This window comes from Varanus komodoensis, unplaced genomic scaffold, assembly GCF_004798865.1.
Source record: "Varanus komodoensis strain SLA01 unplaced genomic scaffold, ASM479886v1 scaffold38, whole genome shotgun sequence".
NCBI classification, from domain to species: Eukaryota; Metazoa; Chordata; class Lepidosauria; order Squamata; family Varanidae; genus Varanus; species Varanus komodoensis.
The window spans coordinates 7,185,619-7,212,984 of NW_025335909.1; the positions used below are offsets into that span (position 1 = coordinate 7,185,619).

Here is a 27,366-nt window from a genome sequence, read left to right on the forward strand (position 1 = left end):
AGCAACTAATACTGGAACTACCCACTTCCAGAGGAGGCTACCAAATGCATCTCTGAATGAGTCGCTGGCCTCCCAGTCACCCCAGGCTAGAAATGCATATTTTTGCACTGAGAGTGAGTTAGGATACTTCTGTTACCTCTGCTGTAAAACAACTGGCAGAACTCCTCCTCCTCCAAGGAAGCTAATCCCCCGCATCTCTGCACGATGCCTGCTCTCCTTTCACTCGCCTCAGCAACTCACTTGCCCGGCAACGACGGATACTCTGCGCGGTTTTGTATTTGGAAACGGAACCCTTCCTCTCCCGGCACCTGCCCAGGTAAGTTCAGCCCCTTCTCCAGCACAGCCTTCGCTCATGATGTAGTGGGCTGGCATGCTGGGAGCTGTAGTCCAACTTGCTTGGAGTTGCGGGGGGGAGTGCCTGCTCGCTCATCGCAGAGCGCATTCCCAGTGCGCGGTTTATTTTCTTTGCCCGGCGCCCAGGGGAGGCGGGGCGCGTGTGATCCCGGGAGAAACCTCCTGGTCGCTTGCTTGTTTCCTTGCCAGGCTCAGCTCGCTCGCTCGCTCGCTCGCTCGGACGACGCGCTTCCAGGCGGGCGGCGGCGCGTCCTGCGTTCGTCGGCAGTCGCCGAGCCGGGAATCTCGGCGCAGGCTCCAGCGGCCCGAGGAGGCTGGCCAGCCTTTTAGAGCCCACGCGGTCACTTCGGCATTTCGTCCTTTTTTCAGGCCTCTTGCAACATGTGGGAAAGCGGAGAGGAAGCCGCGGGATCTCGGGCTTGCTGAGCTGGTGGCGTCTCTGCCGCGCCTCGCCTCGCCTCGCCGCCTCCTTCCTGCTCCATTCCCCGGGAGAGGAGGAGGAGGAGGATCCTGGTCGCTGCCATGGCTGGCCCCGGGAGGCTCTGCGGGGTCTTGTACAGCTTTCTCTTCGAGTACGACACGCCTCGGATCGTGACGATCAAGAGCCGCAAAGTGGGGCTGATGAACCGGCTGGTCCAGCTGGCCATCTTGGCTTATGTGATCGGGTAAGAGGGGGGCGCGCTGCCAGAGGCGAGGGACCCCGCGTCCCTCCTTTTCCTACTGCCGAAAAAGAGAAAACCGGGGGGAAAGCAGAGAATCTTGCAGGAACCTTCGGTGTCGGTCCGATATGCATCTTCAGCAGGGCTTACTTCCAAGTGAAACATGCCCAGTTTGCGCCCGCCGTTCAAAACTTCTCATAGCATGGCTTCCCCAGCCTGGCGCCCTCCGGGAAGTATTGGGCTGTCTCTTGTTATTGTACCCCACCACGGCATTTGTACCCCCCCCCTTTTCCCCATCCTGTGAGGGACTCGAGGCAGCTTGCCTGGTTCTGTGAAGCAGGTTCGGTTGGCCCAGAGTCACCGGGGAACCGCATGGCTGAGTGGGGATTAGAACTCAGATCTCCCGGGTCTCCAGACCAACACACTCGCCTCCGTACACTGGAAACGCCTGGAGAAACGCAAACTTCGCTTTCAAAAAACTGGTCAGTGATGTGGGAGAAGCCCCAAATCAGAAATAATTAACAGAGGTCTAATCTCCTTTGTTTCTTATAGCAAAGAAGCAGAGTCCCCTTGCTCTGAAAGATTTATTGCCCGAGCCTATGTATATTTATGCTGAGGCATGAGGGGACGGCATATAAAAGTTTTAAATAAATAAATAAAATTAATAAATGTTTAGAAAGAGAAAAAGCCATTTTCCAGCATGTTCTAGCCACCATGACTGTCTGAAAGGCTGCTGGGAGGTGTAAGACTTTTTTTTCTGTTTAAATATGTATAGGATTGTATCTTTGATAACACACTTCTAGCACAAACATGTTTATGATAGCATCTGTCTTGTTTGATGCACTTTTTGCAACTGTGGAAAGCAGTGGTAGAGATAAGTTAACCAGAAGGCTTCTTTATCATTTTGCTTTCAACCATTTCTGGTGGTTCCTGTGCCTTTTGAGAAAAATGCTGAAATGAAAAAGAGGAAAGGGTGTGTTTTTTTAGTCATCTGCACTAGGGGAAAGCCAACTTGTGGAATGGCCACCTGATGCATAGTTGTGAATGGTGTGGGAGCAGTTTAAAACACTGTAATTTTAAAAACAGGCACATGAGCTGCACGGAGAACGTGCTTTCTACTGTGCTGCTTTTGCATTTGATTGGCAAACGTGTGTTTTTCCCCATTCCCAGATTCAGTTTCTGTTAATCCCTCTCTCTTGTCCTTTCAGCCATCCTTTTTTACAAAGGCTTTCAGGATGAGTGCTGCTTAAACTTTTTTCACCCCATGCATTGTCTCCTGGACATGGGTCTTCCTGCGTGGTGTACCTAGATTGGTACATTCTTCATCTCTCCCACCCATATTTGATATTCCTGAGCACTGGAAACATTTATTCACTTATAACAAGTCACAGGGAGACCTTCTCATTGAAAGGACTATAAAAACAAGCTCTAACCTCGAGAAACCATTGGAAAACTACATAAATAATATAAACATCCTAGCATTCTAAAATGGCCCATCTTGATTGCCTTCTTGGCTTTCTTGAGCCAAGAATGTCTGTGTTTGAGTCCTTTGCTGCTAGTGAGATGTTACAGAAAACTTCAATAAGCTCATTGCACCAAAACATTTCAAGAATTTGCTAAACTTGTATGTTGCGCTAAAATTCATTAAAATTCAAAAGTATTTATTACAAAAAGAGAAATCATAAAAATAGACTGGCTAGGCAATTAGCAGCAAATGGAAACCAGCAGGAACACCACAGATCAAAATACAGTGATCACACCTGCTTAAAGGGTTTTTTAAAGCCTGGGAAAGTTTTGAAGAACTTTTCTTGTGCCAGAATGACATCAAGGTGGAGGCATGGAAAGTCTTACTGAGAAGGGTGTTTTGGAGAGGGGATTCTGCGCTCCAGAAGGCCCTCTAGGCTCCCTGGTTGCTGAGAGCCCTTGAAGGGGACCTCTGAATGCAGGCCAATGGGGATGGGTAAAGTCAGCCTCTCAGGGCACGGTCAAATGCTGCCCTAGCCATGTTTTGCTAGAAAGCTAAAATTAAAATAAAATTGCTCAGTAAAACTCATGGAAGGAAAATTGGCTGCATGGTTGTGGGAACTGGCCGGGAGGTTGAAAGCTTTGGGCGTTTTCTCAACATGGGCACTGGGCTACTCTCTGGGTCCAATTTCTTCCTGCCACTGACTTTACGTGCGAATGCAGAGACTTTTTCTCTCCTTCTCTGTTAGGTGGGTGTTTGTGTGGGAAAAGGGCTATCAAGAAACAGACTCCGTGGTGAGTTCGGTAACGGCAAAAGTGAAGGGAATCACCATGACGAACACTTCGGAGTTGGGCCCCCGAATTTGGGATGTGGCGGACTATGTGATTCCACCTCAGGTTTGTGTGTGGGAGGCAGATGTTGATTTGCTCAGTGTGACTTGATTGTGCTTGTTTACATTCTGGCCAAACATCTGTGTCTGGATGCCAAAGCTGGTGGGAGCTGTTAAAATATGATAGTTTAGGTCAGCTTTAGTCCACCTGGTGCCCTCCGGCTGCACTATATTACAATTTGTATCACATGCTGTGAAGTGAGTTTGTTCATGAATAACTTTGCAAGCTTGGAAATGATGGACTTTGACCAAACGTTGTGTCTGAGCCCGTGTCCAGCAGGAAGGTGCAAACTAGGTAAATCCTGATGAAAAACAAATTGAAAGGAACTGACTGCTTTCGTTGGGGCTCCTTTTCATAGTTCGAAAGGACTCCTTGCCTGCCACCACTGGTGCTCCCATCATCCCGGGGCGGCACGGCTTAGATGGGAAATTTATAGCACAATCCAAAGCAAGTTTGGATAGAAAGTAGGGTTACAGCTCCGAGCCTGTCCCAGCCAGCTGGAAATTGTGAGCCTTTGTTTTTGGGTGTGTCTTTTGGGGGGAGGGGCCTAAACTTGCAAATGTTCTCCTTTATATTCGAACTGCTCAGCCATTGGCCGGAGGTGAGTAGCTCTATAGGCAAGGAGTGGTAACCGGTATTCTTGTAGCCAAGCAACTTAGATTTTAAAACAGTTGGCACCTTCTCCAGCCAGAATAAGGAAGTCCCTGAAATCCGTCCATTCATCCATGCAGCTCATGTGCCCTTCTCACTGTGTAAACTCGTTACTTTTTTTTCTTTTTAGGCTGAGAACTCTGTATTCATCATGACAAACATGATAATCACACTGAATCAGACGCAAAGACGCTGCCCAGAGGTAGGGACAGTAACAGCCAGTTCCTCAGTGTTGCTGCATTATTCTTGGCATACCCAATAAAAGGTTGTGCAGTTTTGGGAGCTTGAATGACGGCGATTCAATCTACTTTTCAGATGGTAGCCATCTTGGGTGTTCTGCATAACAAAGCAGGATCTAAGTATTTTGCATAATTGCACTCTTGCTTAATGTATGCAGGTTGCAGAATTTACCCCATCAGTAGCGCAGAATTTTGGCTCTTTCTGAGTTTGGTGCCCTCCTGTCTGCTTCCTTCTTGTTGGATTCCAACCACCTTCCTCAACAAATTCATGCACAGCAAAGAAATCAGTTCAGAAATAACAGAGTTATTTTCACAGGTGCCTCCATGCAAATTCTGTCTAAAACATTTGTTGTTGAAACCTGTGGAGTACTGGATGAGTCCCAGCACTAGCAAGATTAATAAGCTGGTGTATTCTCTTTTTTCCCTCTCCAGCTTCCAGATAAGAACACAATATGTCAGTCCGACAAGGACTGCAGAAAAGGATATGTTGGCACTCACAGCAATGGTACGAACTGGTGCATCTTGGGTGTTAGCAATTCTGCTTGCTTTTTAGATTAAAAACTAGACCCTGAGATCGAAAAAATCTTCCTTTTCCTGAGATGTTAGATTCTGAGAAACTCTGCATGCTTTTGGCTGATCAGAACAAACCTATTAGACACCCAATTGCATTATTTGCAATAGCTGCTTTTAAAATTAAACTGAGTTGTCTATAATCATACTTATTAGTGGTGGGCATTATTTGATTTTTTTATTAGTGGTGGGCATTATTTGATCTTTCTTTCTCCCAGTATGGAAGATGGGTGGGTACAATTAGGGGGATGATGTTGTGCTTACGGCATGATCTAAACACTTTGCTGGAGGTAGTCACGTTCTGGCTGGTGGTTCTGGTTTCTTGGCTGACTTCCCCCTTCCCTGCAGGTGTCCAGACTGGAAAATGCATAGTTTACAATAACTCCAAACCTCTTATCAAAACCTGTGAGATCTTTGCCTGGTGTCCAGTGGAGCATGATGAGAATATACCCAGGTGAGTGTCTTTCCAGAGTGGAAAAAATGGAGAAGATTTTTTTTAAATCTCTAAAATGTGGCTGGGTGCACATCTCCCTGTCCACCTTCTCTACACTAGAAGGTACCTGTGGGGGCTCCCCTTGCAATTGGAAAGGCAGCTTCAAAGAGGCCATTTTCTTCGGGACCATGGCAGGGAGAGCAAGCGAGTTAAATTTCCCCTCTTCGTGGTTCAAAGACTAGCCCTGTGTTGCTAGTTCCAGTGCAAAACCCATGTGGGTTTGCACCATTTGCCCAATTAGTGTCCTTTCTGGTTTAGCCCTGGGCTCTTTTCTAACTGGAGATACTGGGGCATCCTGCAGGCGAAGGACTTCAAAGGCGGGCCACGGTTGGGTTTTCGCATGCTGCCGAGATCTGTCTTATGAGAGTAAAGCTAAATGATTGATCAACAGGCTTATCCTCTAGCCGGGCTGTAGGGCACTTCGTGAAGCCAAATGTTTCCACTGAGATCCGTTTTCTTCTTCTGCTTCCCCCTCCCTGCCCTTCCTTCAATCCTCCCTAGGCCGGCTTTCCTGCAGGATGCTGCAAATTTCACCCTCCTTGTGAAGAACAACATCTGGTATCCAAAGTTCAACTTCACTAAGTATGCATCTCTTTCCTGCGCATTCACAGACTCGGACAACTGAATTTCCAGCTAGTATCTAATGTTCTCTAGCCACCCTCATCTTGGGTAGGAAGTAGTAACCGTGTAGCAAAGTTGGCACCCAGTAGAGCTGGATGCTCGGGTGGAGATGGCTTATGATCTGTTCTGCACACTGCGAGCTAATCTGGTGTTGAGACGGAGCCAATGGATTCCTGTTTTGCTGCACGGACAACTGCGCCAGCCCTTTAGGTGGATTTGGCTGCATTTCAGCAGGTTGGGAAGGGAGCCCTTTTGATGATCTTGCCACCGGCGCCTGTCCTTTCTTCCCTCTCCAGACGAAACATTCTCCCCACCATCAACCAAACGTACCTCAAGAGCTGCTTCTACAATGCCAAAACAGACCCCTTTTGCCCCATCTTCCGCCTGCGTGAGATGGTTGAAGCTGCTGCGCAGGATTTCCAGGAGATGGCTGTCGAGGTGGGTTAGGGCAAGAACAAAGACTGGCTTTGGGATTTCCTGATTCTGGTTTCTGTAGCTGTTCCTCTAAGGGCCACAGGTATGGATTCATAGGCATTAAAAAGAGAAAGTGAATATTTCCGACTCTTCCTGAGACATACCACATAGTAAACTTGGTGTGCCGTATTTGAACAGCTGTATAACTAAAAACTTATTCCTGCTTGTAAGACCCCACCCTTTATTTGAAATAGAACTGTATAAAGGTTGTAAAACTTATGGAGGGCTATTAACTACGATAGCTAAAAGGAAGACTCTGAATACCAGAAGCTAAGCACAGAAGGTAGGGGAAGGTCTCGTGGCTTCCATGGCTCCCAGATGTTCTGGAAGCATCAGTTTGGCTACTGTGAGGAGGAACCAGATGTTAAAGAGGAACACCTGTCTGATCCAGCAGTGGTCTTCCTGTGTCACCTCACTTTCAGCTGCCAGGTTGGGTTTGGCCTGAGAAGCAAATAGTGCAAGGGAGCAGGACCGGCACCACAGCCAGACGAAGTGAGGCAGCGAGGGGTGGAGGGCAGGCCCAGAAGTGTGTTCCCTGGACCCGGCCGCATCACCGCGAGCTACCTGGTGCTCTTGGGTGTGCTAGGCCCTTAAAAGACTTGGAGCCCAGGTCCGCAGCTTACAAATCTGCATGAAATTTGGGTATGTGGGTTTATGTTTCTATATGCAGCTCCAGATACTGGTCCAGCTCGTTCAGTAGTGCCTATACCAGCATCTCTAGCCTGGTGCTCTCCAAATGTTTTGGACTTCACACCCATCAGCCCTCGTCAGGAGCACTGGGTGGCAACAGGTTGGGGCTGGCTGGTGTACGCATCATGCCCACTTCTCTAAAAATGCAGCATTCTGAACTAGAAAGTTCATGTTCTGAAAGTGTGCCGGACAAAGAAGCAGGGGCCTTGGAATGCGTTGCCGAAATGCCACTGCTGATGAGCAAGATTGGTCAGAGCGTATCTGCAGTTGCCTCTGCCACTGGGGGAGACACTGTGGAACAAGGGGGGCCAGAGGAAGGAGGGCATGAGTTCATCAGCCCAGCTGTTCGTTGTCCAGCCAAATGAGCGAACCAACCCAGTGATGTCTGGGATTTCCATCTTCTGCCCTGCGAGCAGCACAAACCTTCCAGAGGGTGCAACCTGCCCCTTTTGCAGGGAGGAGGAGGAAGGACAAGAACCAACTCCATCAAACATCGAGACTGGAGCTTTGATAGATGCTCCATGTTAACAACGTTGTCGTTATTCACTCTGAATTGTAAAGCTACCCTACCCTAGTTCTGTATTTTATAAGCTTTTCACTTGGATTTGCTGGGAAGGGAAAAGAGGAAAGACAACAACTGGTCTACCCTGGGATGGCCACAACATCTCAGCGTGGGCTCACCTGACAGAGGGATTCATCCACAAGAGAGTCAGTGTGTGGCATCCCACATGGGACAGCGGCCATAGAAAGCCAGTTCCAAGCCATTCCCAGTGGTAGCAACCGTTCTGGGAGAATGCCTTTGTCCTTCGCTTGATCTTTGCTTCCAACCCCTTCTCCTGAGTGACTGCCGTGTTTGAACAAGGGCAGCTAGATCTGCCCTTTTGCTGTAAGGAGCAGAGTCAATATTTAACTTTCCCCCGTTCGGTGTGCTGCCTTCTCGGGATCATGGCTTCCTTTCAAGCATAATATTTTGCTTCCAGGCATCTTCCCTGTTGCATTGCCAAAAAGAGCTCTTTCCAACTGGTTGTAGTGCAGAATGGGACTGGGAGGCCTTCAGTGTGAATCTGCCTCCAATTTGCTTGGATAGTTTTATGCAAGCCACTCACTTCTTGGTTTTTGTACGTTGGCCTCAGTCTCCCGATCTGTAATACGGAGGCAGAAGTGTGGTTCCTCTGCACGAGGCAGTTGTAAGGGAACAGTGAAAGAATGTGTCTCGGTTCATTATGTTTTTTACTTTTTAACAAGCCTTGAGAGGGTTTCTCCTAAAAAGAGGCTTGTAGAACCTTTGAATTGAAAAATAAGTGCTTACTACACTTGATTGAAATGAGGGATATAAATGCCGTTGTTTTAGGGAGCCACTGTTTGCTTAGTCTGGTTTTCTTCTGTACACTTTAAGGACATAAAACTTTGCCGCTGTCCTTGGGTCTGAGAATCTCACCACTTGCTGCCCTCCAAATACAACTCTCATGTGCCCCAACCAGCATGGCCAATGGTCAGGAATTATGGGAACTATAGTCTAAAACATCTGGACCAGGATTTGGGTGCACTCACACTCTGTCGCTCACCGAGACGTGGTTCCATTTTTATCCTCCGAGCCAGTCCTGATTTGCCAAGAAAAAGCATCCCTAACTGAAGAAAAGTCGGCTTGTATCAAATAGAAAGAATCGAATACTCGAATTCACATGGACTGTGTTGCCTCTGTCCCCGCAGGGTGGAGTCATGGGGCTGCAAATCAACTGGAACTGCAACTTGGACAGGGCTGCGTCTCACTGCGTGCCAAAATACAGCTTCCGCCGGATCGACAACAAGGATTCTGCCCACACCGTTGCCCCGGGATACAACTTCAGGTTCGAGCGACTGGCACGGTCCAGCCTATGGATCCTTCACTGCCGACTCGTGTTTCCTCATGAGAGAAACTCTCCCGGTCAAATGACTTGGTGCGGTTGGATGTCTCTTTGGCACCAAGTGAAGACCCTTTATTTTGCCCGTTCCTTCTGCGTCTGGCAACTCTTTCAAAGTGTTCGCTTTTCTTTCTTACGATAAGGCACTTGAGTGCCACTGGTTGTTTTGCTTTCCATTTTCCTATGGTCAGTGGGTCGTCGCTGCAGTGTGGACCCTTGGCAGCTGCTCACCCATCCCGTCCTCCGGAGTTCCTTAGCAGATGCCTCCGTATGAAAAAAGACCCCTGAAATTGCAGGGGACTTGAAATTCCTGCAACTTTGCGTGACGGAGAGGTGCAATTTTCATCCATTCTCACCTGCTGACCTCCCTGTCCTTTTCTCTCTTCAGGTTTGCAAAGTACTACCAGACCGCTGGTGCAGAGTCCCGGACACTCATCAAGGCCTACGGCATCCGTTTTGACATTATGGTGTTTGGAAAGGTGCCTGCACCTGAAATTCCTTTCAGCTGCTTCTGAAAGAATTCTGCATGGTCCCACACTGCCTCTGTGGCTGGAGAGGGTTTCCACGTGTGAGGTGCCAGCTCCATCCTGCAGCATCTCTGGCAATGCCACCTGTGATCTTAGACCTTGATTCTCCAACATGGTGCCCCTGGACACCTCTTCCAGCACCTGCTCAGCTCCCTGCTCCTCCTGATTTTACTTTTATTTCTGAAAATGTTGAATTGTTGTTTTAACTGTGAGGCCACGCTACAAAGCAAAGTGCTTTCCTTCTGTACCACCTTTATTTGGCTTCAAAGGAGCATATCGTTTTTTGAAGACCAGATTCTGTCTCTGTCTTGTAGTTAACTTCTCGGGGAAGTTGCTTTTCTTTCAGTCTTACATTTGCTCTCTGGGAAGTGTTTTCCAGCTGGCCAGAGAAGCTGTGATCTGACTGGGCAACCCCACCTGCACAGAAGAGCCATTTCGTGAGAACACCTGTGGCCCCCGACAGTCCAAGCAACCCAAACAGGCTGGGGGCCTCTGCCATACACCCGCACTCAATCTCGCCTAGCCACCCTTAACTTTTAGCACCATCATGTGAGTGATGGTTACCTATATACCCAGATCTTTCTTCTCTCTCTCTCTCCCTCCCTCTCTCTCCACTCTGTTATTTCTCTTTCTCTTTCTCTTTCTTTCTCTCTGCCTTCCCTTATTGCATTGGAAACTTGCGTGGATAACTCATGTTCTCCTATGTCTGCTTTAGGCAGGAAAATTCGATATCATTCCTACGATGATCAACATTGGGTCTGGCCTAGCTCTGTTAGGTGTGGTAGGTGCTGTTCTCTCCCTCTGTGTCACTTTAATGGTTTAAACAAAACAAAATACCTTTTAATTGCTTTTTTAAAATCTCTTCTAGGCAACCGTCCTCTGTGATGTGATTGTCCTGTATTTCATGAAGAAAAGATATTATTATAGAGAGAAGAAATACAAATATGTTGAAGATTATGAACTGGTAAGTTTACCAGCGACTTCATAGCCCGGGTGTTTTGCTCCAAAGTCTGTTCTTGATTTTATTTTTAAGTTCCCTTTTGGGTGTTGTCTCCATGGCTGGTTTTAATGGTTGCTTTCTGGAGGAATGTAAAATTGAGAAGTTGGGGAGGTGGAACTTTGCACTTCTCCCCCCAAAGGAACTCCAGGAGTTTTAACACTGTGGGGCAGTTTAGAGATTGCTAACGAAATGGCAATCCTCATGCCATGAGGATTCCCGGGAAGACCTGAGCCTTCATGGCATCATTTCCTGTCCCTCCTACAGCACTTTTTCAACCAAGCAAGTTGCTAATGAATCGGGGTTCCCACTTGAAAATGCAAACAGGGGTAGTCTGTCGGTTTCTCCTCACTAATTTTAAAGGAAAACAAGTGTGTGTACATGAGGTATTTGCTTTTAATCCAGATTATTCTTAATGCGTAAACAAAAGCATTAAAGAAGCTTCATGCTGTCATACTTTGGAGGCCTAACAGTAGTAGATTTTAAGAATTCTGTTTGCAAATGCTAAGCTAGACTTCTATGAACATGTGTGGTTTTAATACTGCTTAGACCTGAGCTACCTACAAGCTCAAACCAAGCAAAGTTTTACCATAACCTTGAAAATAGCTGTACACTGGGTTTGTTTGTTTTCTAATTTTGGTTTGCTTTCAGCGAATCTGTTTTGCCAGCTTTGTAGCAAAGTGCAGCTCAGTTTGTTGAACGAGCTAAAATGTGTCCCTTTGATCAAATAAACACAGCTTCTGTAGAGGAGCTTTAATTGCTAATTTGGTTGTTCCAGGAAATTGACAGCTGGGCAGTGTTAGCCAAAGTGAAGGTAGAATTGGAAGTCTGGCTGAGATCCACTTTATCTTTTCCCCCTGATGTTTCTTCCCTTCTTTTAAAGGGAACCAACACACCATATGGATCTCAGTCGGAAACGCAGAACTACTCTGGTGACCAATGACCCTCCAAAGTGGAGATGGTCCTCCTACTTTTCCACACAGACTGTGAATACACCTTGTCTCTCTTCGGAATTGTCTGAGATGCCTTATCATTCTAACATGGGCTGGGGCCAGGGGGAGAAGGAAACAAATTTAAATTATCTCTATATTACTGCTGTTACGGGCTCTGTTCAGTCTTGGTTCTAAGCCCAAAGGACCTCCTGCATTAAAGAGAATGTAAACATAGGGACATTTTAAATACATCAGCACTTTCTGTGAAAGTTGTTTTGGATGTTTGGATCTGCAAAACCCTGCATGTCCTGAAGGCCCTCTGAGTTGTGGCCTTGGAAATTCAAATTGTCCCCGGTCTCCTGTGTGTTTCCCCACTCCACGTGGCAGCAATAGAGGATTTTAGTGGACTGTGGGAAGGAAACCCTCCATACCTTCCTCCAGAATTGCCCAACTCCCTTCCGGACAGGCCTGCTTCTTTTCTGACACATTTAATCACACTCCTTTGCAGCTGTGTTGAACATGATGGTTCAGCTCCTTCGAGGTCTGTTTTTATTTTGCTAAGTGCTCTGCATCCTTCGCAGCCTGGCTGGGCACAGGTCTAGCACAAAGCAGCCTTATTTTCGTAGGTGTTGCCTTGTGGATATTGCCAATGGCAGGTACCTTTTCACCTCTGCCACAGGAAACCAGCCCAGCCTTCCAAAACCTTGAACATTTGGTCAGAACTACAAATCCCAGAGTACTCGGCAACAGGGAAGCAGCCATGGAACTTAAACTAGCTTTGCCTGAGAATTACTTCTGGGTTCCCCCCACCCAATTTCTTCCACTCCCATTTACACACAGGAGCCAGAAAAACGTGGGGCAGGGGCCGGGTGGTTTGATTTTGCACAGAAAATAAAGTTGTGGAACTTGACTTCTGTGTTTATGTGACCTTTTTCCTCACATACTACTGTGTGGGTAGCTGGCAATACAGGGCTGTATGGGAACGTTCACGTTCTGCCTTCAAGTATGTTCGTCATGCTCAGCCTTTGTATCCTCACAACAACCTTGTAAGGTAGTTTTTTAAACTGATACATTTCTGTGAAGAAAGCTACCTGTAGGGCTGAGGAAAGAGGCTGTTGTGTGAGACAGGTGTGTCTGTTGAGACTGTTCAGGTCAGGTATTCGCTTCCACGTCGTCTGAAGTGTTTGATCCCGCCCAGTCGTGAAAACTAAGAGTCAGGCCTTGTTGAAATCTGGATGAGTGACTTAAGGGTCGTGAATTGCCCAGAGAGCTTTGGGTACGGGCAGAATAGAAATGTGGTGAAGGTGGTGGTGGTGGTGATGTAGAGAAGCCCTCGCGGCACACACAGGGGCTAAAGAGAAGCTGAGATTGATGCAAAAACCGGCCAGCTGAGTTATGCTTAGCCACTCTGAGGCCGTCCTCTAGATGGAAAGGTTTGCTCTTGGACGAGAAGGGGAGGCGAGAGCAAGAACTCGGCTCACATTAAAAAGCCCAAATGCATTAATTGCAACAGTACCAATGGCCACTGCATTACAAAAGTAATAGAAAGACTTGAACAGGATGTCGGGATCCCTACCTTACTTCTTGCAAGGGTCACATCTATTTTGAGAAGCCTGTGTGTGTGTGTGTGTGTGTGTGTGTGTGTGTGTGTGTGTCTAGAGAGCTCCGGTTAGCTTCACAGCAGGCCTTCGAAGGGCACGTCTGTGTGCTGCTTCTATCCATGGTAATAGGAAATGCTTCCAGGTGGAGCTTTCGTTATGCAGGTGTCCCATCTTATTCAGGGACTTTTATAAAAGCGTCTTTTAGAGGACATGCTCATTGTTTTCCGGTGTCTTCCCTCTGTTGCTTCTGATACTCTGTGCATGCAGAAAGTCCATCAACTTGGAAAAGACAGACAAGCTGCACAAGGTATTTTATTCGGGATGAGAGCCCCTTCCCCACCCTGGCGCCCCCTACCTGTGTTGGATTCCCAGCCAGCTGGGAAAGATGGGAGTCAGCCCAATGCATTGGGGGGCACCAGCCTGAGGAAGACTACTTTGGAAAGATCCACACTTGCAACTAAGAAGTGGGAAAGAAATCAGACGGGGTAGAAGAACCTACGTACTGCTTTGCCATGGCCTAAGGAAGCGTCGTCTACTGTCTTCAAGCAGGGACACTTCAGGCTTTGGGTAGGACTCCAACGCTTGGTACAATCTTTCTTGGCCAATGCCACTTTTAGAACACTGAGGGGAGAGGAGGAAGGATGAAAATCACACTGCCAGAAACAGCTTGACCCATGGAGACCTACCCTTACCATCTTCAGTTTTTCCAAACAGGGAGGTTTTTGCTTCTCCAAGGAATGGGTACAGTCTTTCAAACACACAATCGCTCAAGCGGTAGTTTTTACAGCACAGATATTATAGACACTGGAAAAGGTATTCTAAGAACCAATCTACTTCATCACAAAGGCAAGAATGAAGGGGAGTATATTTACACATAAGGTTAGTGTTTAATTTGCTGATCCCAGTGAATCTGAACAGAATGCTCCTCAGCTAATAGGTATAAATGCAGGAATACATAATATTGGTCCCATTTGAAGAAGAAGAAAAACAAACATTTTTAAGGTAAGAAAAAGCAGGGCATGAGTAGTTTACAAACTGAGTAGAATAGTGGATATTAGTGAAATCTGTATCTTATTTTGGTAAAGTTCCTTGGAGCATATTTAAAAACTGAAAAAGCTGTGTGTTGCTCTGTAAAATGTAACATACCAGGACATTTTGCATCAGTGATTTGTTAAAAAGCCTGAATTTTGTACATGCCATATTGAGACAGATCAAATAAATTAGTAGCAGTCAGTTCTAGTGAATGCTTCCTCAACTGGGCAGAATATCTGTTTCACTCAACAATACATGTTTTCAATTGTGCTTGAACACAGCCATTCTGAAGCTAGCAAGCCATGAATTCTGCTACACTGAGCCCTTAAAAAAAAGTTTTAAAAAGACAGTCTTTCGCCTTACACTGTTGGGGTAACTCTCAGCACCACAAATCACACTGCTGTCGCAGTTTTGCATACAAGCCTCTACCTTCAGGAAAATCCAGCTGACCTCTCTCAAAGTCACGGACAACCTACATGCAAAAGGCCAAATGTTACCGAAGACCCTGATGCGACATTTTTGTTTGTTTCATTTCCATGCAGTAAAAAGTATCAATACAAAAAACATCATAATATATAAATACCAAAGGAAGAAAAGATGCATGTTACTGGCAGGAAGCAAACTCCCTCCATCCCCGCTTGGCAGAAAACCTCATGCTCAGCTCGCAAGGTGGGGCCAGAGTCTTTGTGAAAGGTTTGGCCTGAGAGTTCCTCCTCTCCCCATCCCGTTTGCTGCCCCTTCGCCTTTCCGAACGACAGGCGTGGCGCTCCATCCACACAACGGCTCCCGGCAGGCGCCTGGCTCCCAAAATTACCGTTTGCGACCCTACTATGGGTGACTCCTGGTTTGTTCAGCATGCAATCACGAACACTCTACATTCAGCATCAGTACGAGCACCAGCGTCACGTAATGCTGGCGGGTTTGACTCGGGCGCCGCGACGGTCTCCCTTTGCGGATGCATGCTTTGTTAAGAAGGGGGGAAGGGGGAAAGGGGCCACGGGGAGGAGGAGCAGGTGCACGGCAGCCCAGAAGGCTGGTTTTCAAGACAGCAATCCATCCTTGCCCCCGTCTGGAAGATCACCGATGTGCTTCATGTTCTCGTCACTGCTCTGCTTCCTGCTTTAAAACAAGACAAGACTGGGTTAAGCAGTGACAGGATTTCATTCCCAGGTCAGAAGGGAAGGGACGGAATAAAAGTGCCAGGAAGGTGTTACGGGTGCTGAAATCACATCTAACATGGCTCCTCCGTTGCCACGGCTTCAGGGAGCAAGATCTCTTCAAAATAAGCTGAGAGGTTCACCGGCACAATGCATCTCCTCGGTTTCGCTTAACGTGTCGCATTGTGCTCTGCTGGTACGACACTGCATCGTATCTTAAGCAGCAGGACGTGAGTGGAGCATTTCTCAAAGCTGAAAAGAATGCAGTCAGCATGCGCCCTGGAGCGGACTGGATCTTGCCACTGACGAGAAGGAGCTCTGTGCACACACTGGAGTCCGGCGGACTTCCGCAGCCCATAATTGTCAAATGCACTGAAAAGGAGCCCAGACCGAATCCCTGCCAGCAGCTGCGTGCATAAGGATCTCACAGGCAATCGCTCAGCTCACCCCACTGCTGTGGCGAGGTTTAAAAACAGAAAACCATGCTATGCATTGCAGGGGCAACTGGAGCCGGCCTCATGCTTGCTTCCCTGCGGCATGCGATGGGGAGCAGCACCTGATCCCGATTCACGGCATGATGGACAGGCAGCGGGGGGGCTGCATGGCACTTGCAATCTTTACCTTTGGCTGCTGTAATATCTCACATTTCCTGATTTGTTTTTTCTGGAGTCAGGGGGATGGGTGGGGCAGGAAAGGAGAAGGGAGGCCAGAGTGGGGAAGGTAAATGTGAGAACACACACACACAGAAAAAGAATTTGTACCAAGTCATGAACTGTCAAACATAAGTGTGTGTGTATAATTATATACTGGATATAATTCAAAGAACACCAAATGAAGCGGTGGAAGCAAGATGTTAGGTACCTCTCCTACTGGTCAGAGACTACTACTTGCTTTAGATTTGGGAAATGCAACATCTCAGCTCTTGTTTAAAACAACATGTACAAGAAGTTTCTAGTCCTCATGCTGTAAAAGGGAAGTTTGGAAGTGTTGCAGAGTTCTCAATAGCTTTCTCTTTGCTACCCACTGAAAGCTGATTTAACACATCCTATTTCTATAATATATTCTTGATTTTCCTGGACACAGAATTTGGATATTGTGTTACTGGCATTAGAATAACCGAGACAGAATGTATTCCAGCTCTCATTCATTCTCTTTAGTGTTTTCATTGCCAAGGAAGTGCTGCATCCTCCAGCCCAGATGGTCCAGAACAGTCTGAAGAGTCTTGAGCTGCTTCACAGCCCCAGAGTCACTTACATCAAATGCCCTGGCGTGGACAGACATCTCTCATCTCTTCTACTTCCCTCGAACGGGTTCCCGAAAGATCTTTTCCTGATCATTGATTTTACCAGGATCTGCAAGAGAAGTATTTATTTATGTTCTTACGAAATGCCATCTATGCACAGGACACTTTCCAAAGCAGAAGGGAGCAGATGCTTTGCCCCAATCGAACATTACAGTTTGTAAGCAGACACGAGATGGGGAATAGGCTGGGCCAACTCTCTCTGGGGCTACTGTAATTATTTGATTTTAAAGAAAACGTTCAGGGTTTTCGATAGGAAAAAAACCCCTAAATGGTGCCATTGCAGTCCAGCATTCCCAGAAAACCCCGGGTTCAGAAAGGCACAGTTAGAGCACTATGGCTAAAACGCCCGGCCTCACTCACCACTGTGGCCAAGCTTGGGATGTGTTTGACTGAATTCTCGACCTCTTCCTCTGTCACCTCAATGAGCGTGCAGTTCTCATCTTCGGTCGGCAACGGCTCCATGCCATTCTTGGTCACCCAAGGATGCTTCTGGTTGGAGAGAGAACAGCACCCCCTTGCATGTCAGAACTGGCTCTTCCACCAAACGGAGAGAGGTGAACTGCCAAGGGAGAGGGCGGTGCTCGCAGTGTGTTAATTTGCACATAAACCATTCTTATGTTTCCCCTAAAGGCCATAAAACAATTCTCAGCTGATGGTGTGTCCTGGGCAGCAGGAGACACGCCATGGTAATGCCTAGAATGGATTTCTGGGGCCGTGTTCTCTGTAGGGCTGCTTCTGCAAAAGGGGTGGAACCTGGAGGCAGTCTGCCAAGTGGCAAAAGCATTGTCCACTGGAAAGGGCCTTGTGTAACTGTGTCCTGCCCAGTGCTTTTTTTGTCATAGAACGCACTGGAACGGAGTTCCGGCACCTTTTTTCGACAGATTTTCCAAGTTTTAAAAGTAACTTTTGAAAATTTGATGTTTGGTCCACATGGATTTGAATTACCCTGTCGAGCGTAGCAGGTTGGCGGCAAAATCATTAAAACGGTGCATGCGGGCTGCTTGTGTGTCGAATCCGATGCATGCGCACTTCATCCGCGCTGGTTGTGATTGGTTGTGTGGTCGTGCGCTGAGTGCTTACTGCAGGCGGCGACCGTTACGTTTTGTTGCACAACTGATGTGTGTGGGTGTGTGTACAGTGATTGACTACGGGTGAAAGGTAAATAATTTCATGAGTTTCGGCACCTTTTTTCTTACAAAAAAAGCACTGGACCTGCCACACACCAAATGGGACCATGCTTGTGTGTATTCTTGCCTTTAGAAAGGATACCATGCAAGTGGAAACAGAGCCACCAAAATGATCTGGGGGTTGCACTTACTCCCCTGTGAGGAAAAAATGCAACGCTTGGGTATTAGGGACAAAAAGGGTGTCATGGGGTTAGAGCGTGCCAGAGGTTTTAAAAAATGTGGTGTGAAGAACATGGATAAAAGGTTTTTCTTCCTCTTTCAGGATCAGCCAATAAATCCGAAATCCGTCTGAGATTCCGGCTGGATGGCGAGAAGTACCCAGCAAATAAATAATAGACTTTGCTTCCACAAGATGTCGTAATGACCACTGAAACGGATGGTTTTCAAAAAGGTTAGACAAATTCCTAGTCAAGACCAGCTTTTGGTCTGACCAGCTTTCTGGCTGAGTTCAAAGCACTGATTGTAGCCTTTAAAGATGTAGACCGCTAGAGTTCAAGGTATTTGTCAGATACGCCTTTCATGAACCCCCAAGGTTGCTTTAAGATCTTTGATGGAGTTGGAAGAGGTGGTAATTGACTCTTGGCAGCAGCTTTCACAGAGCATTAAGGAAAGGACCAGATTGGGAAGGGAGGGGAGGGGGGAACCCTTCTAAAACCAAAATGTAACTTGGCATTAATGTTTAACTATTCCAGCAAACACAGAACTGGATGCAAAAGTAGTGCTTGATGCTAGAAGCCAGTTGGCAAAATAATGGCGTCCCATCCCCGGTAAGATGAATGATTATGGAATGTTTGGCAGGAGTATATAATGAGTTCATTAATTGCATGGGGGAAATATTCCGAGAGGGTTTCTGTCAGATATTGCTTTACTGGAACAGGAAGAAGGAGAAGGAAAATGTAAGACAGAAATGATCGGCTAACTAAACTGTGCTAGTTCTTGTAATACTGATAGCTACTCAATATTTCTCTGTATTCACATTCCATCGTTAGCACTGAAATCAGTCTCTTGCTCCACGTAATTGGATGACTGTATGGACAAATTTCATCTTTTCTAATTTCCACTAGTTCTTTGTAAGTCTGACCGAACCCCAAGGTTTAGCTCTTGTGGAAGAAGGTGGCAGCTCTTTAAGTGATGCTTAAATTCGGTTTCGATGGCTGTGTGGCTTGTAATTGATGCCTAGGTATTTTCTGGTCCATTTGGAAGTAGCCTCAAGAAGCTTTTGAGCTATAAAGCACAAGAAACACTTAGGAATCCATTTACATTCATGAATAACAGAGAGACTAAGCAAAGGAACCCTGGGAAACAGAACATTCCGGAATACTGTTCTTCACGGGCGGGTTTGGACCGACAGTCAGATACCTTAATTTCTGGGACCGTGATCCTGGATTCTGGGTTTTTGTCCAGCATCCGCGTGATCAGATCCTTCATTTCATCAGAAATGTCAGGCCTTGGGTGATTTAAAAAAAGAAGCAAGTTTAACAACAAATTACTAATAACCATGAAAAATTAATCAGTGCACAAACACATGAATAAACAATGAAGTGATGCATTAGTTCGCCTTTCAGGTGTTGGAAATGCTGGGTCCAGTATCAATATCATGAGAATCTCAGCTCTCATTTAAACACAAAGTCTCTAGTCCCTAAGGATGCAAGAGTAGTTTGAGCACATGGTGGCGCTGCCAGGTGGACTCTGGGAAGGCAGGTGGATGCAGCATGGCTTGAGTCCTTCGTAACCTGTTCCTCCACCCCTGCTGCTCCACATGACCTGCGGAACCGCAAGTACCACTTTGCTCTGAAGAACTGAATTTTGGGCTCCTTTTCTAACCAGCTTTCATCCAGCCAGATATAAGCAAACGCAGGATGGAAAGATCCACAAAATGGTTGCACCAACCAATGGTTTCTTTACGGCCGTTCTGTATGCCAAAAGCAGCTGTCCAAGACCACAAGGACTCCTTGCTGCCAACACATGAGGTTTTCCAAAGCTATCCAATCCTTTTTCCCTGAGCGCTTCCTTTGGAATCGCTGCTCCTCTCTCCTGGTTTATTACAAAGCACCAAACCAACGGCAAGTCTTCAGAGAACGATCTACTTCCGACTTCGGTTTGGAGCCTGAAAATTCCACACGGGCCATCAGGCTGGTCTTAGAAGCCACCCAAAATGTCTTGCCACTGAACCCATCCCCAACCCCCAACCCAAGGTTTGGCCGGGAGGTTTGGTTGGGAGTTTGCCTTAGTGTCTCCGAACCCTGGAGCAAGTTTGTGGACCTGCGACGGCTCTCATTCTGGATCTGAGCTGAGCAGCAGGAACCACAGAAGCTAATTCCTCTCCCGGCCAACACTGGAATGGCTTGGAGAGCATCGCTCAGTCCGGCCTCTGTGTGTGTGGGGGGTGGGGGTAGGGGGTTAGTTCCCCCTGTTATTTTCCAGGCCTGGGAAAAAGACAAGGATCTTGCCCAAATCCAAAAGTACAGGCACCACATTTTGAATATCCATAAATGCATCCCTTCCATATACTCACTGGTCAGGAAATTCAAGCATCTGGCTCTTTATTTTGCTGTGCAAACTCAGAATCCGCTCATCCATGAAGGGGCACTAGGAGGAACAAGAGAATTCAGCAACACGCGATCGAGACACAGCCCAGTTCCAGCTAACGGCAAGGCCACGCTTCCCGGAAAACAGCCTCTTTTCCCCCCAGGTTTGGGGTCCCGCCTGCTATAGCCTTAGCCTGATTTGACAGGGAAATGTGAGCAGGGCTACTCCGATTCCCAGGATTCTCTGGGAGAAGCCATGGCAAATACTCCAATAGACCACACTCGCCAAAGCTCTGCCCTTTTTCCCCAGCTGGCCTCCTCCTTTGCTTCCACCTACCCAAGCCAGTTCTTCTACTCCAAGAATGGGAAATTTGTGGCTGTCCAGATGTTATAACCCACCACTCCCATTATGCTGGCCGGGGCTGATGGGAGTGTGGGTCCTGGGACCTATACCATGCATTCAGTTTTGTGGGGCAGCCTGCTTTTCCTTGCATGCAGTGAGTGGCTGGAGGAAGACTCCACGATGAACAAAGATCCTAACAGCGCGGATGAGGGAGCGACACAGGACAGCCAAGCCGCCTGCAGAAGCAGGACACCAGCCGTGCAGACCGGCTGGGGGGGCACGACAGAGGTGTGGGTGCTGGTGTGCCTGCAGCAAAGCTGACCCAAGCGAGGCTGCGGCTTAGAGCGGCCTGAATCTGCTGCACCCCCAGCGGCCTCGCTGGGGACACAGGACCAGGATCCGAAGAGCAAGGAGAGCAGAAAAACCTCCCGCCCCCAACCCCCCAGGAACAGCTTGTGCACGCTGCTCGTTCCCCAAAGTGCACCAGCATCCCAGGTTTGTGACTTCAGCAGCCTCAGGGTAGCACGCTCGTGAGTGTGAAAGCAACCATGCAACCCAAGGACTGCAGGCGGGGGGAAGGTAAACCCACCCAGAGTGGTATCGGTTGCATCTGTGGATGCTTTCTGGCTTGCCAAAAGAGTCTTTAAGATTGAAAACAGACCCCAGCGGATGGCAGCAGCCACATTAGGCTCCCGGCATACATATTGCCCACCTCCAATCTAATCCAATCTAGACTGAACTGAATTATTTTTACTGCTTTATCTTTTCGGTATTACTTCTTTTCACAGAAGTTAAGATCACTGCAAATCGGAGGGCTGCACTCGCTATGCAGCGTCCCGCTACTTATTTATTTATTTATTAAAACATTTTTATGCCGCCCCATTCGCCGAAGCCTCGGGGTGGCTCACAACAATAAATTAAAAGTCATTATAATATAAATTACAATAAATATGAACATTAAATTAAAAATACAAAAATACAATATAAAATAAGCCGCCCTGGCCATCTCATCCAGCCGTCTGAACGGACGACAGGGAAGGAGGCAGCCTGACCTCCTGAGGGAGAGAGTCCTGCAAGTGAGGTGCTGCTGCACGGAAGGCCCTGCTTTGAAGGCCCGCCATATTCTCTGATTCGGGGAGGGAAGCAACTTCTCCATACCTGCCCGAAGACAAAGCAGTACAGCGTGATGCCCATCGCCCAGACATCTAAAGCCTTAGAAAGAAGAAAAGAACATTAGTCTTCCAAAAACTTGCTGTTGGTTTTTCCTGCCAAGAAGAAAAAAATAAGTTAACACTTTTTAAAAAAATATCAGACGAACTACCAGGGAATGCCACACTGGTAAACTTTCTGGAATCGATCGCGTTGCTATCAATACGATCACTAATAGTAGAGAGATGTCAGTCCAGAAAACACGAGAGCACTGGAGTTGAGTGGGGTGGAAAAGCTATCATGTTGCACAGAGGCACAAATCAAAGTCCTGCCACCTAGCATGCTGGCTGGGGGATGCTGGGAGTTGTAATCCAACAGACCGAGAAGAAAGCTGGTCTAAATCTAGTTGATTCCTCAAAAAACATGGCTGGCCAAGCATACGAGCTCTCAACATACCTTGCCAGAAAATATTTTCCTGGTTTCCGAGAGGGTTTCTGGTGCCATGAATGCCGGGGTGCCCACTGTGTTGGTAAGCAGGGCATCCGTTCCCTTGAACTCATTGCTCACGCCAAAATCGGCTATCTTGATGTGACCATCTTCCCCGACTAAAAGGTTGGAAGGCTTAATATCCCTGTGGATTATCTTCTGATAATGCACTGTGGAAGAAGGCAGAGTTTGGGACAACATAAAGAATGCAAACCCCCTATCTTTGGGGTGTTTCTGCAAAATCAGACAGGTTGCGAAGTTCTGAGGCAGCACCAGGGCTCCCCCCGCTGGCCGGAGACCAGAATAGCAGCCCTGGTGGTTGCAGGACCAGGCCCGCTGTCGATCGCAGCCACCTGGGAGGTGACGAGCACCACCTGGGGGCCCACCTGGGGGGCCGGAGGGAAGAGCTTATAGCAGGACCAGCTCTTCCCTTCAGACGTGGCCTCAGCCACAGAGAGTCTTGGTGTTGTCGGAGTGCCCGGTGCCCCCGGAGCCTGTCTCTGGAGACTCTGCCCGCTGCCTTGCTCCTGCCTCGGCTTCTGGACCACGCCCGGCTTCACCTGCTCCAGCCCCAGGTATCCGCTTCTCCTTGGCTTGTCTCTCCGGCTTTTGACTCCTGACCAGCTCTGGCTGCTCTGCTCTCTTCAGGCTGGCCTACCTTGCCCTTCGGTTACCCACCTTGGTCTTCGGACTGCCTGACCGTGATTTGGAATGGGCCTGCATATCGTGCCAGTTGCCTTGGTCCCGGTGCCCCAGCCTGATACCCAGCCGCCCATGTCCCAGGCTCTGACGAAGGCGCTAGAGCTCACCATTGCTCCACCCCTACAGTAAGAAGGCGATCTAGAGCAACCAACAGACTCCACATCCACAATGGTTATGCAGCAGTGGAAAGATAACACTCTGCACATGCTCAGAGGCACCATCTTTTCATTGTTTCTCCACTAGATTTCTGTGCCCCCTTCCTCCTAGATTTCTGTCTTCAAGAGGAATGCTGTAGATTTCTGTGCCCCCTTCCCCTTCCCTGCTTAGCATCCTCCAGAAACTCACAGTATTCAATGCCTTTGATCAGGTCTTGGAAGTAGAATCGTGCCTGGTCTTCATTCAGCGGTTTCAGGCTTGGAACTTCCATCACGGGCCTGCAAAGGCAAAACCCAGATTGGCCAACTAGCCAAGACCGCATCGGGACAGCCAAGGTGGGAAGGGTGAAGTTTCCACTCCAGGAGCAAGCAGGTCAGTCTGTGGTTGAAACTATTCGAAGCTTGATAGCACCTTCTAAAGCAGGGGACCTCAAACTACGGACAGCGGGCTGGATCCGGCCCACCATGCCCATTTCTCTGGCTTGCCTCAAGAGGTTTTGGACTCACCGCACCCGAGCGTGAGGGGGCAGCGGCTTGCTTGCACGGAGATCGTTTTGGACTCGTTCGGAGAAAACAACCTCCACGTGAGCAAGCCGCTGCCTTGCCGCATGCGCCCACCCCCACCCTGCGCGCACCCCGGTCTAAAGGTTGAAACCCTATTGCATTATCTGACCCAGCTGAGCAGGCAGCTGCAATACCCCCATTTGGCCAGAGATGGCACTGAAGTGCAGTACTAACAAACCAGGGTGAACCACCCACGATTCACAACTGAACCACAAACCATGGGTTCCCGTCATGGGTTCCCATGGTTTACAAACCATGGCTTGTTCAAGCAGCTGGATTAAGACCGTACGATAACTCACAGTTCAACAGGAACCCACACACAACCCTGAGTGTGGGCTATCGTGTTGTCGGAATCTAATCAGTAACTTGGACAGGTGGATATACAGCAAAAATTCAGGATCAGGGTTGCTTCAGAGTACAGGAATCTGTGATCAGTACTAGAACTAGATTCGGCGGTCCTTTTGTACCAAAATCTACTCCGGCGGTCCTTTTCAATCAGCCTGTTTTTAATCAGCCTGCTGTTTTTCACTGTTGCTGCGGCCAGACAATTGGGAACCAGCAACTCCTGCCAATCTAGTGCAAATCGCACAGAGCTCTATTAGGACATCCTGACCTGCTTCTTGTACACCACAAGCGTTAGTAACACTGCATGCGTGGATAAAATAATAAGAACCAGAACAATCATCTTACCCTTTTTTCACAAGTTCAAACACTGAAATGCAGAAAAGTACAGTGATTAATTATGAGAAGAGACTCTTGTAAATGGAACACAATCCTGCCATAATAATGATTAACTCTTCAGACAGGAAAAAAAGTCCTGTACGATCACCTACTTTAAATACACCATCAGTTTGCAAACAGTGCACTCACGTACGTTGCTAGAGTTCAGACGTGTCTCAAACAAAGCAATTGAAAATTATTGCCACAGAAATGGGTGTCATTTTGGCCCAAGCGGCAGGTGGTGGGCAAGAACACTCAGTCTCTGAGAGGAAGGCGAGGCGAAGGACCCCGGTCAGATCATGCTTCCCTACCCCATAGCTGATCGGATGGGGAGGGCGCAAGGCACTGCAGCTGCATGCAGCCCTGCCCTTTAATCCGGTCCTGGGCAGAGAGTTGGCCTTGGCACTGGGCCGGCCCAGAATTTAAAACCTGGCCTCTGCGGCGCATTCAGCACTCACCCTGTGGCACACCATGTCTCTTCCGCCTGCATTTCCCCTGCAAGGGCAGAGAGGGACTCCGGAGATCAAGTGACTTGACCAGGGTCCCCAGGAAGTCAGTGGCAGAGCAGGATCGAGGGAGAAAGACTCGCGCCCCCTGCTGTTTAAGCAGATGTGGTACCTCGCAGCTGAGGGGGCACGGCAACGTGGGCTGTGTACGGAATGATGATCCCGAAATCTGGCACAACTTGAAAACGTTCATTTATGTGGGGCAAAATTTGGATTTAAAAATCAACCTGAACAAATACCAGATGGCTCACAGAGGGGAAAAAATACAGAAACACTGTCCAAGATCTATTTTAGAACACTCCATCTGGAACTGGCCATCTATGTAGGCAGGCTGGCTCGGTACCTGGGCTCTGAGTGGCACCGGTGAGTCTTACTTTAGATCCCACAGGCTCCGGAAAGGAGGGCTGAGCAGAAAACCTGATGCCACAAGCAAACGAGCATTTTCCTCTTTAAAGCTATCAGATTGCCCGCATTTCAAAAATCCTTGCATTTGCCATGTTTTTACGAACTTGTGTTTACGCACAGATACCGAACCATATGGAGGAGCTGTTATTGAGTTCTCGCACCCAGCTTCTGGCTATTACAAATTCACGTTAAATTCAGCACACATTTAGGCTGGTTGGCCACTTAAAGAAACTTCAGCAGCGAAACCCCGTTAGTGCTTTGGCGCTCCCACACCTTCCGAAGCAGAGGGAGGGGAATCAACACGGGGCTGGCAAGGGGCCATTTGCTTTCCCGCAGACAGACGGATGGGCGAGGGCACACGTACCCATATACAGGTGATCCTCACTGGGGTCATCAAGCACCTGACAATGAAACAGAGAAGGGGGAAGAAGGTAAAGACGTACCCCAGATTGCACCTATCACATGCATCTAAATCACTGTAACGAACTTTACAGAATATGGCCACTACACGCAGGTTCTCGATTTCCCACATTCTGAGAGTTCAGTTCAACTTTGGCTACAAAGTTCTTGACATTTTAAAACATGCAGGAAGCAACCAGAGAGAAACTTCCTTAAGGAGGAGGTTTTTGTATTCTAAAAAACTATTGGGCTCTCCCAGCCTTCTCCTGACCTGATGCCTTCCAGATACGTTGGACTACAATTCCCATTGGCCTCTGCCAGCTCATCCTCTCTTAATATTTTATCTTTCCACTCTGCTCCCATTATTCTCACCCCTAATATTTGTTTCTGCATTAAAGTCAGAAGCATCAGAACCAGTTTTGCTAACCCTAACCCTACCCTGGATTTCCTGGGTAACACTAAAATAGGGCACAATTCCCCATGCATCAGGGCCATTTTTTAAATCCTCACTTTCTGCAGGTTTTTCCACCCGGCTCATTCTATCCGCCCATTCTAAGCACGTTCCAGGCGTCAGAAGCACCAGAACTACCTTAGTTTTGCTAACCCTAACCCTACCCTGGATTTCCTGGGTAACACTAAAATAGGGCACAATTCCCCATGCATCAGGGCCATTTTTTAAATCCTCACTTTCTGCAGGTTTTTCCACCTGACTCATTCTATCTGCCCATTCTAAGCACGTTCCAGGCGTCAGAAGCGCCAGAACTACCTTAGTTTTGCTAACCCTAACCTTACCCTGGATTTTTTGGGTAACCCTAAAATAGGGCAAAATTCCCCATGTATCAGGGCCATTTTTTAAATCCTCACTTTCCGCAGGTTTTTCCATCCGGCTCATTCTATCTGCCCATTCTAAGCACGTTCCAGGTGTCAGAAGCGCCAGAACTACCTTAGTTTTGCTAACCCTAACCCTACCCTGGATTTCCTAGGTAACCCTAAAATAGGGCAAAATTCCCCATGCATCAGGGCCATTTTTTAAATCCTCACTTTCCGCAGGTTTTTCCGCCCGGCTCATTCTATCTGCCCATTCTAAGCACGTTCCAGGCGTCGGAAGCGCCAGAACTACCTTAGTTTTGCTAACCCTAACCCTACCCTGGATTTCCTGGGTAACCCTAAAATAGGGCAAATTCCCCATGCATCAGGGCCATTTTTTAAATCCTCACTTTCCGCAGGTTTTTCCATCCGGCTCATTCTATCTGCCCATTCTAAGCACGTTCCAGGCGTCGGAAGCGCCAGAACTACCTTAGTTTTGCTAACCCTAACCCTACCCTGGATTTCCTGGGTAACCCTAAAATAGGGCAAATTCCCCATGCATCAGGGCCATTTTTTAAATCCTCACTTTCCGCAGGTTTTTCCGCCTGGCTCATTCTATCTGCCCATTCTGAGCATGTTCCAGGCGTCGGAAGCGCCAGCACCACCTTAGTTTTGCTAACCCTAACCCTACCCTGGATTTCCTGGGTAACCCTAAAATAGGGCAAATTCCCCATGCATCAGGGCCATTTTTTAAATCCTCACTTTCCGCAGGTTTTTCTGCCCGGCTCATTCTATCTGCCCATTCTAAGCATGTTCCAGGCGTCGGAAGCGCCAGAACTACCTTAGTTTTGCTAACCCT

The 27,366-nt window shown here is 47.9% G+C and overlaps 2 protein-coding genes across 10 annotated transcripts in view; one reads left to right on the top strand and one right to left on the bottom strand.

Annotated features, from left to right (window-relative positions):
* The first annotated feature begins 18 nt into the window (after nt 1-18).
* On the top strand, nt 19-16,526 carry P2RX4 (purinergic receptor P2X 4). Of its 4 annotated transcripts, none has more exons than XM_044440609.1 (13): nt 19-316; nt 724-1,019; nt 3,227-3,374; nt 4,150-4,221; nt 4,691-4,763; nt 5,177-5,282; nt 5,823-5,903; nt 6,239-6,380; nt 8,817-8,953; nt 9,396-9,486; nt 10,250-10,315; nt 10,403-10,498; nt 16,411-16,526. In XM_044440609.1, exons 2-13 carry the CDS (start codon nt 877-879, stop codon nt 16,477-16,479), a joined length of 1,224 nt encoding a protein of 407 aa, XP_044296544.1. In that variant the 5' UTR covers nt 19-316; nt 724-876; the 3' UTR covers nt 16,480-16,526. The 4 variants fall into 4 exon arrangements, with proteins under 4 accessions (XP_044296544.1, XP_044296546.1, XP_044296545.1 ...); XM_044440611.1 differs by lacking the exon at nt 16,411-16,526 and adding an exon at nt 11,415-12,373 and having other exon boundaries at nt 20-316; XM_044440610.1 differs by lacking the exon at nt 19-316 and having other exon boundaries at nt 652-1,019.
* The window catches only part of CAMKK2 (calcium/calmodulin dependent protein kinase kinase 2), a 31,682-nt gene continuing 14,132 nt past the window's right edge, over nt 9,817-27,366 (bottom strand). For 2 of the 6 annotated variants that reach the window (XM_044440603.1, XM_044440604.1), the window contains 10 exons: nt 25,666-25,702; nt 24,361-24,382; nt 23,297-23,385; nt 22,220-22,419; nt 21,773-21,826; nt 20,259-20,332; nt 19,103-19,190; nt 16,917-17,045; nt 16,508-16,605; nt 13,928-15,215 (listed from right to left, as the gene is read on the bottom strand). In XM_044440603.1, the coding sequence (XP_044296538.1) occupies nt 15,137-15,215; nt 16,508-16,605; nt 16,917-17,045; nt 19,103-19,190; nt 20,259-20,332; nt 21,773-21,826; nt 22,220-22,419; nt 23,297-23,385; nt 24,361-24,382; nt 25,666-25,702 (870 nt within the window). In that variant the 3' untranslated portion in view covers nt 13,928-15,136. Of the gene's footprint in view, nt 9,952-10,371; nt 10,430-13,567; nt 13,686-13,927; nt 15,216-16,039; nt 16,606-16,916; nt 17,046-19,102; nt 19,191-20,258; nt 20,333-21,772; nt 21,827-22,219; nt 22,420-23,296; nt 23,386-24,360; nt 24,383-25,665; nt 25,703-27,366 lie in introns of those variants that run through there. The other 4 variants (XR_006415713.1, XM_044440606.1, XM_044440605.1 and 1 more) reach the window with 4 other exon arrangements.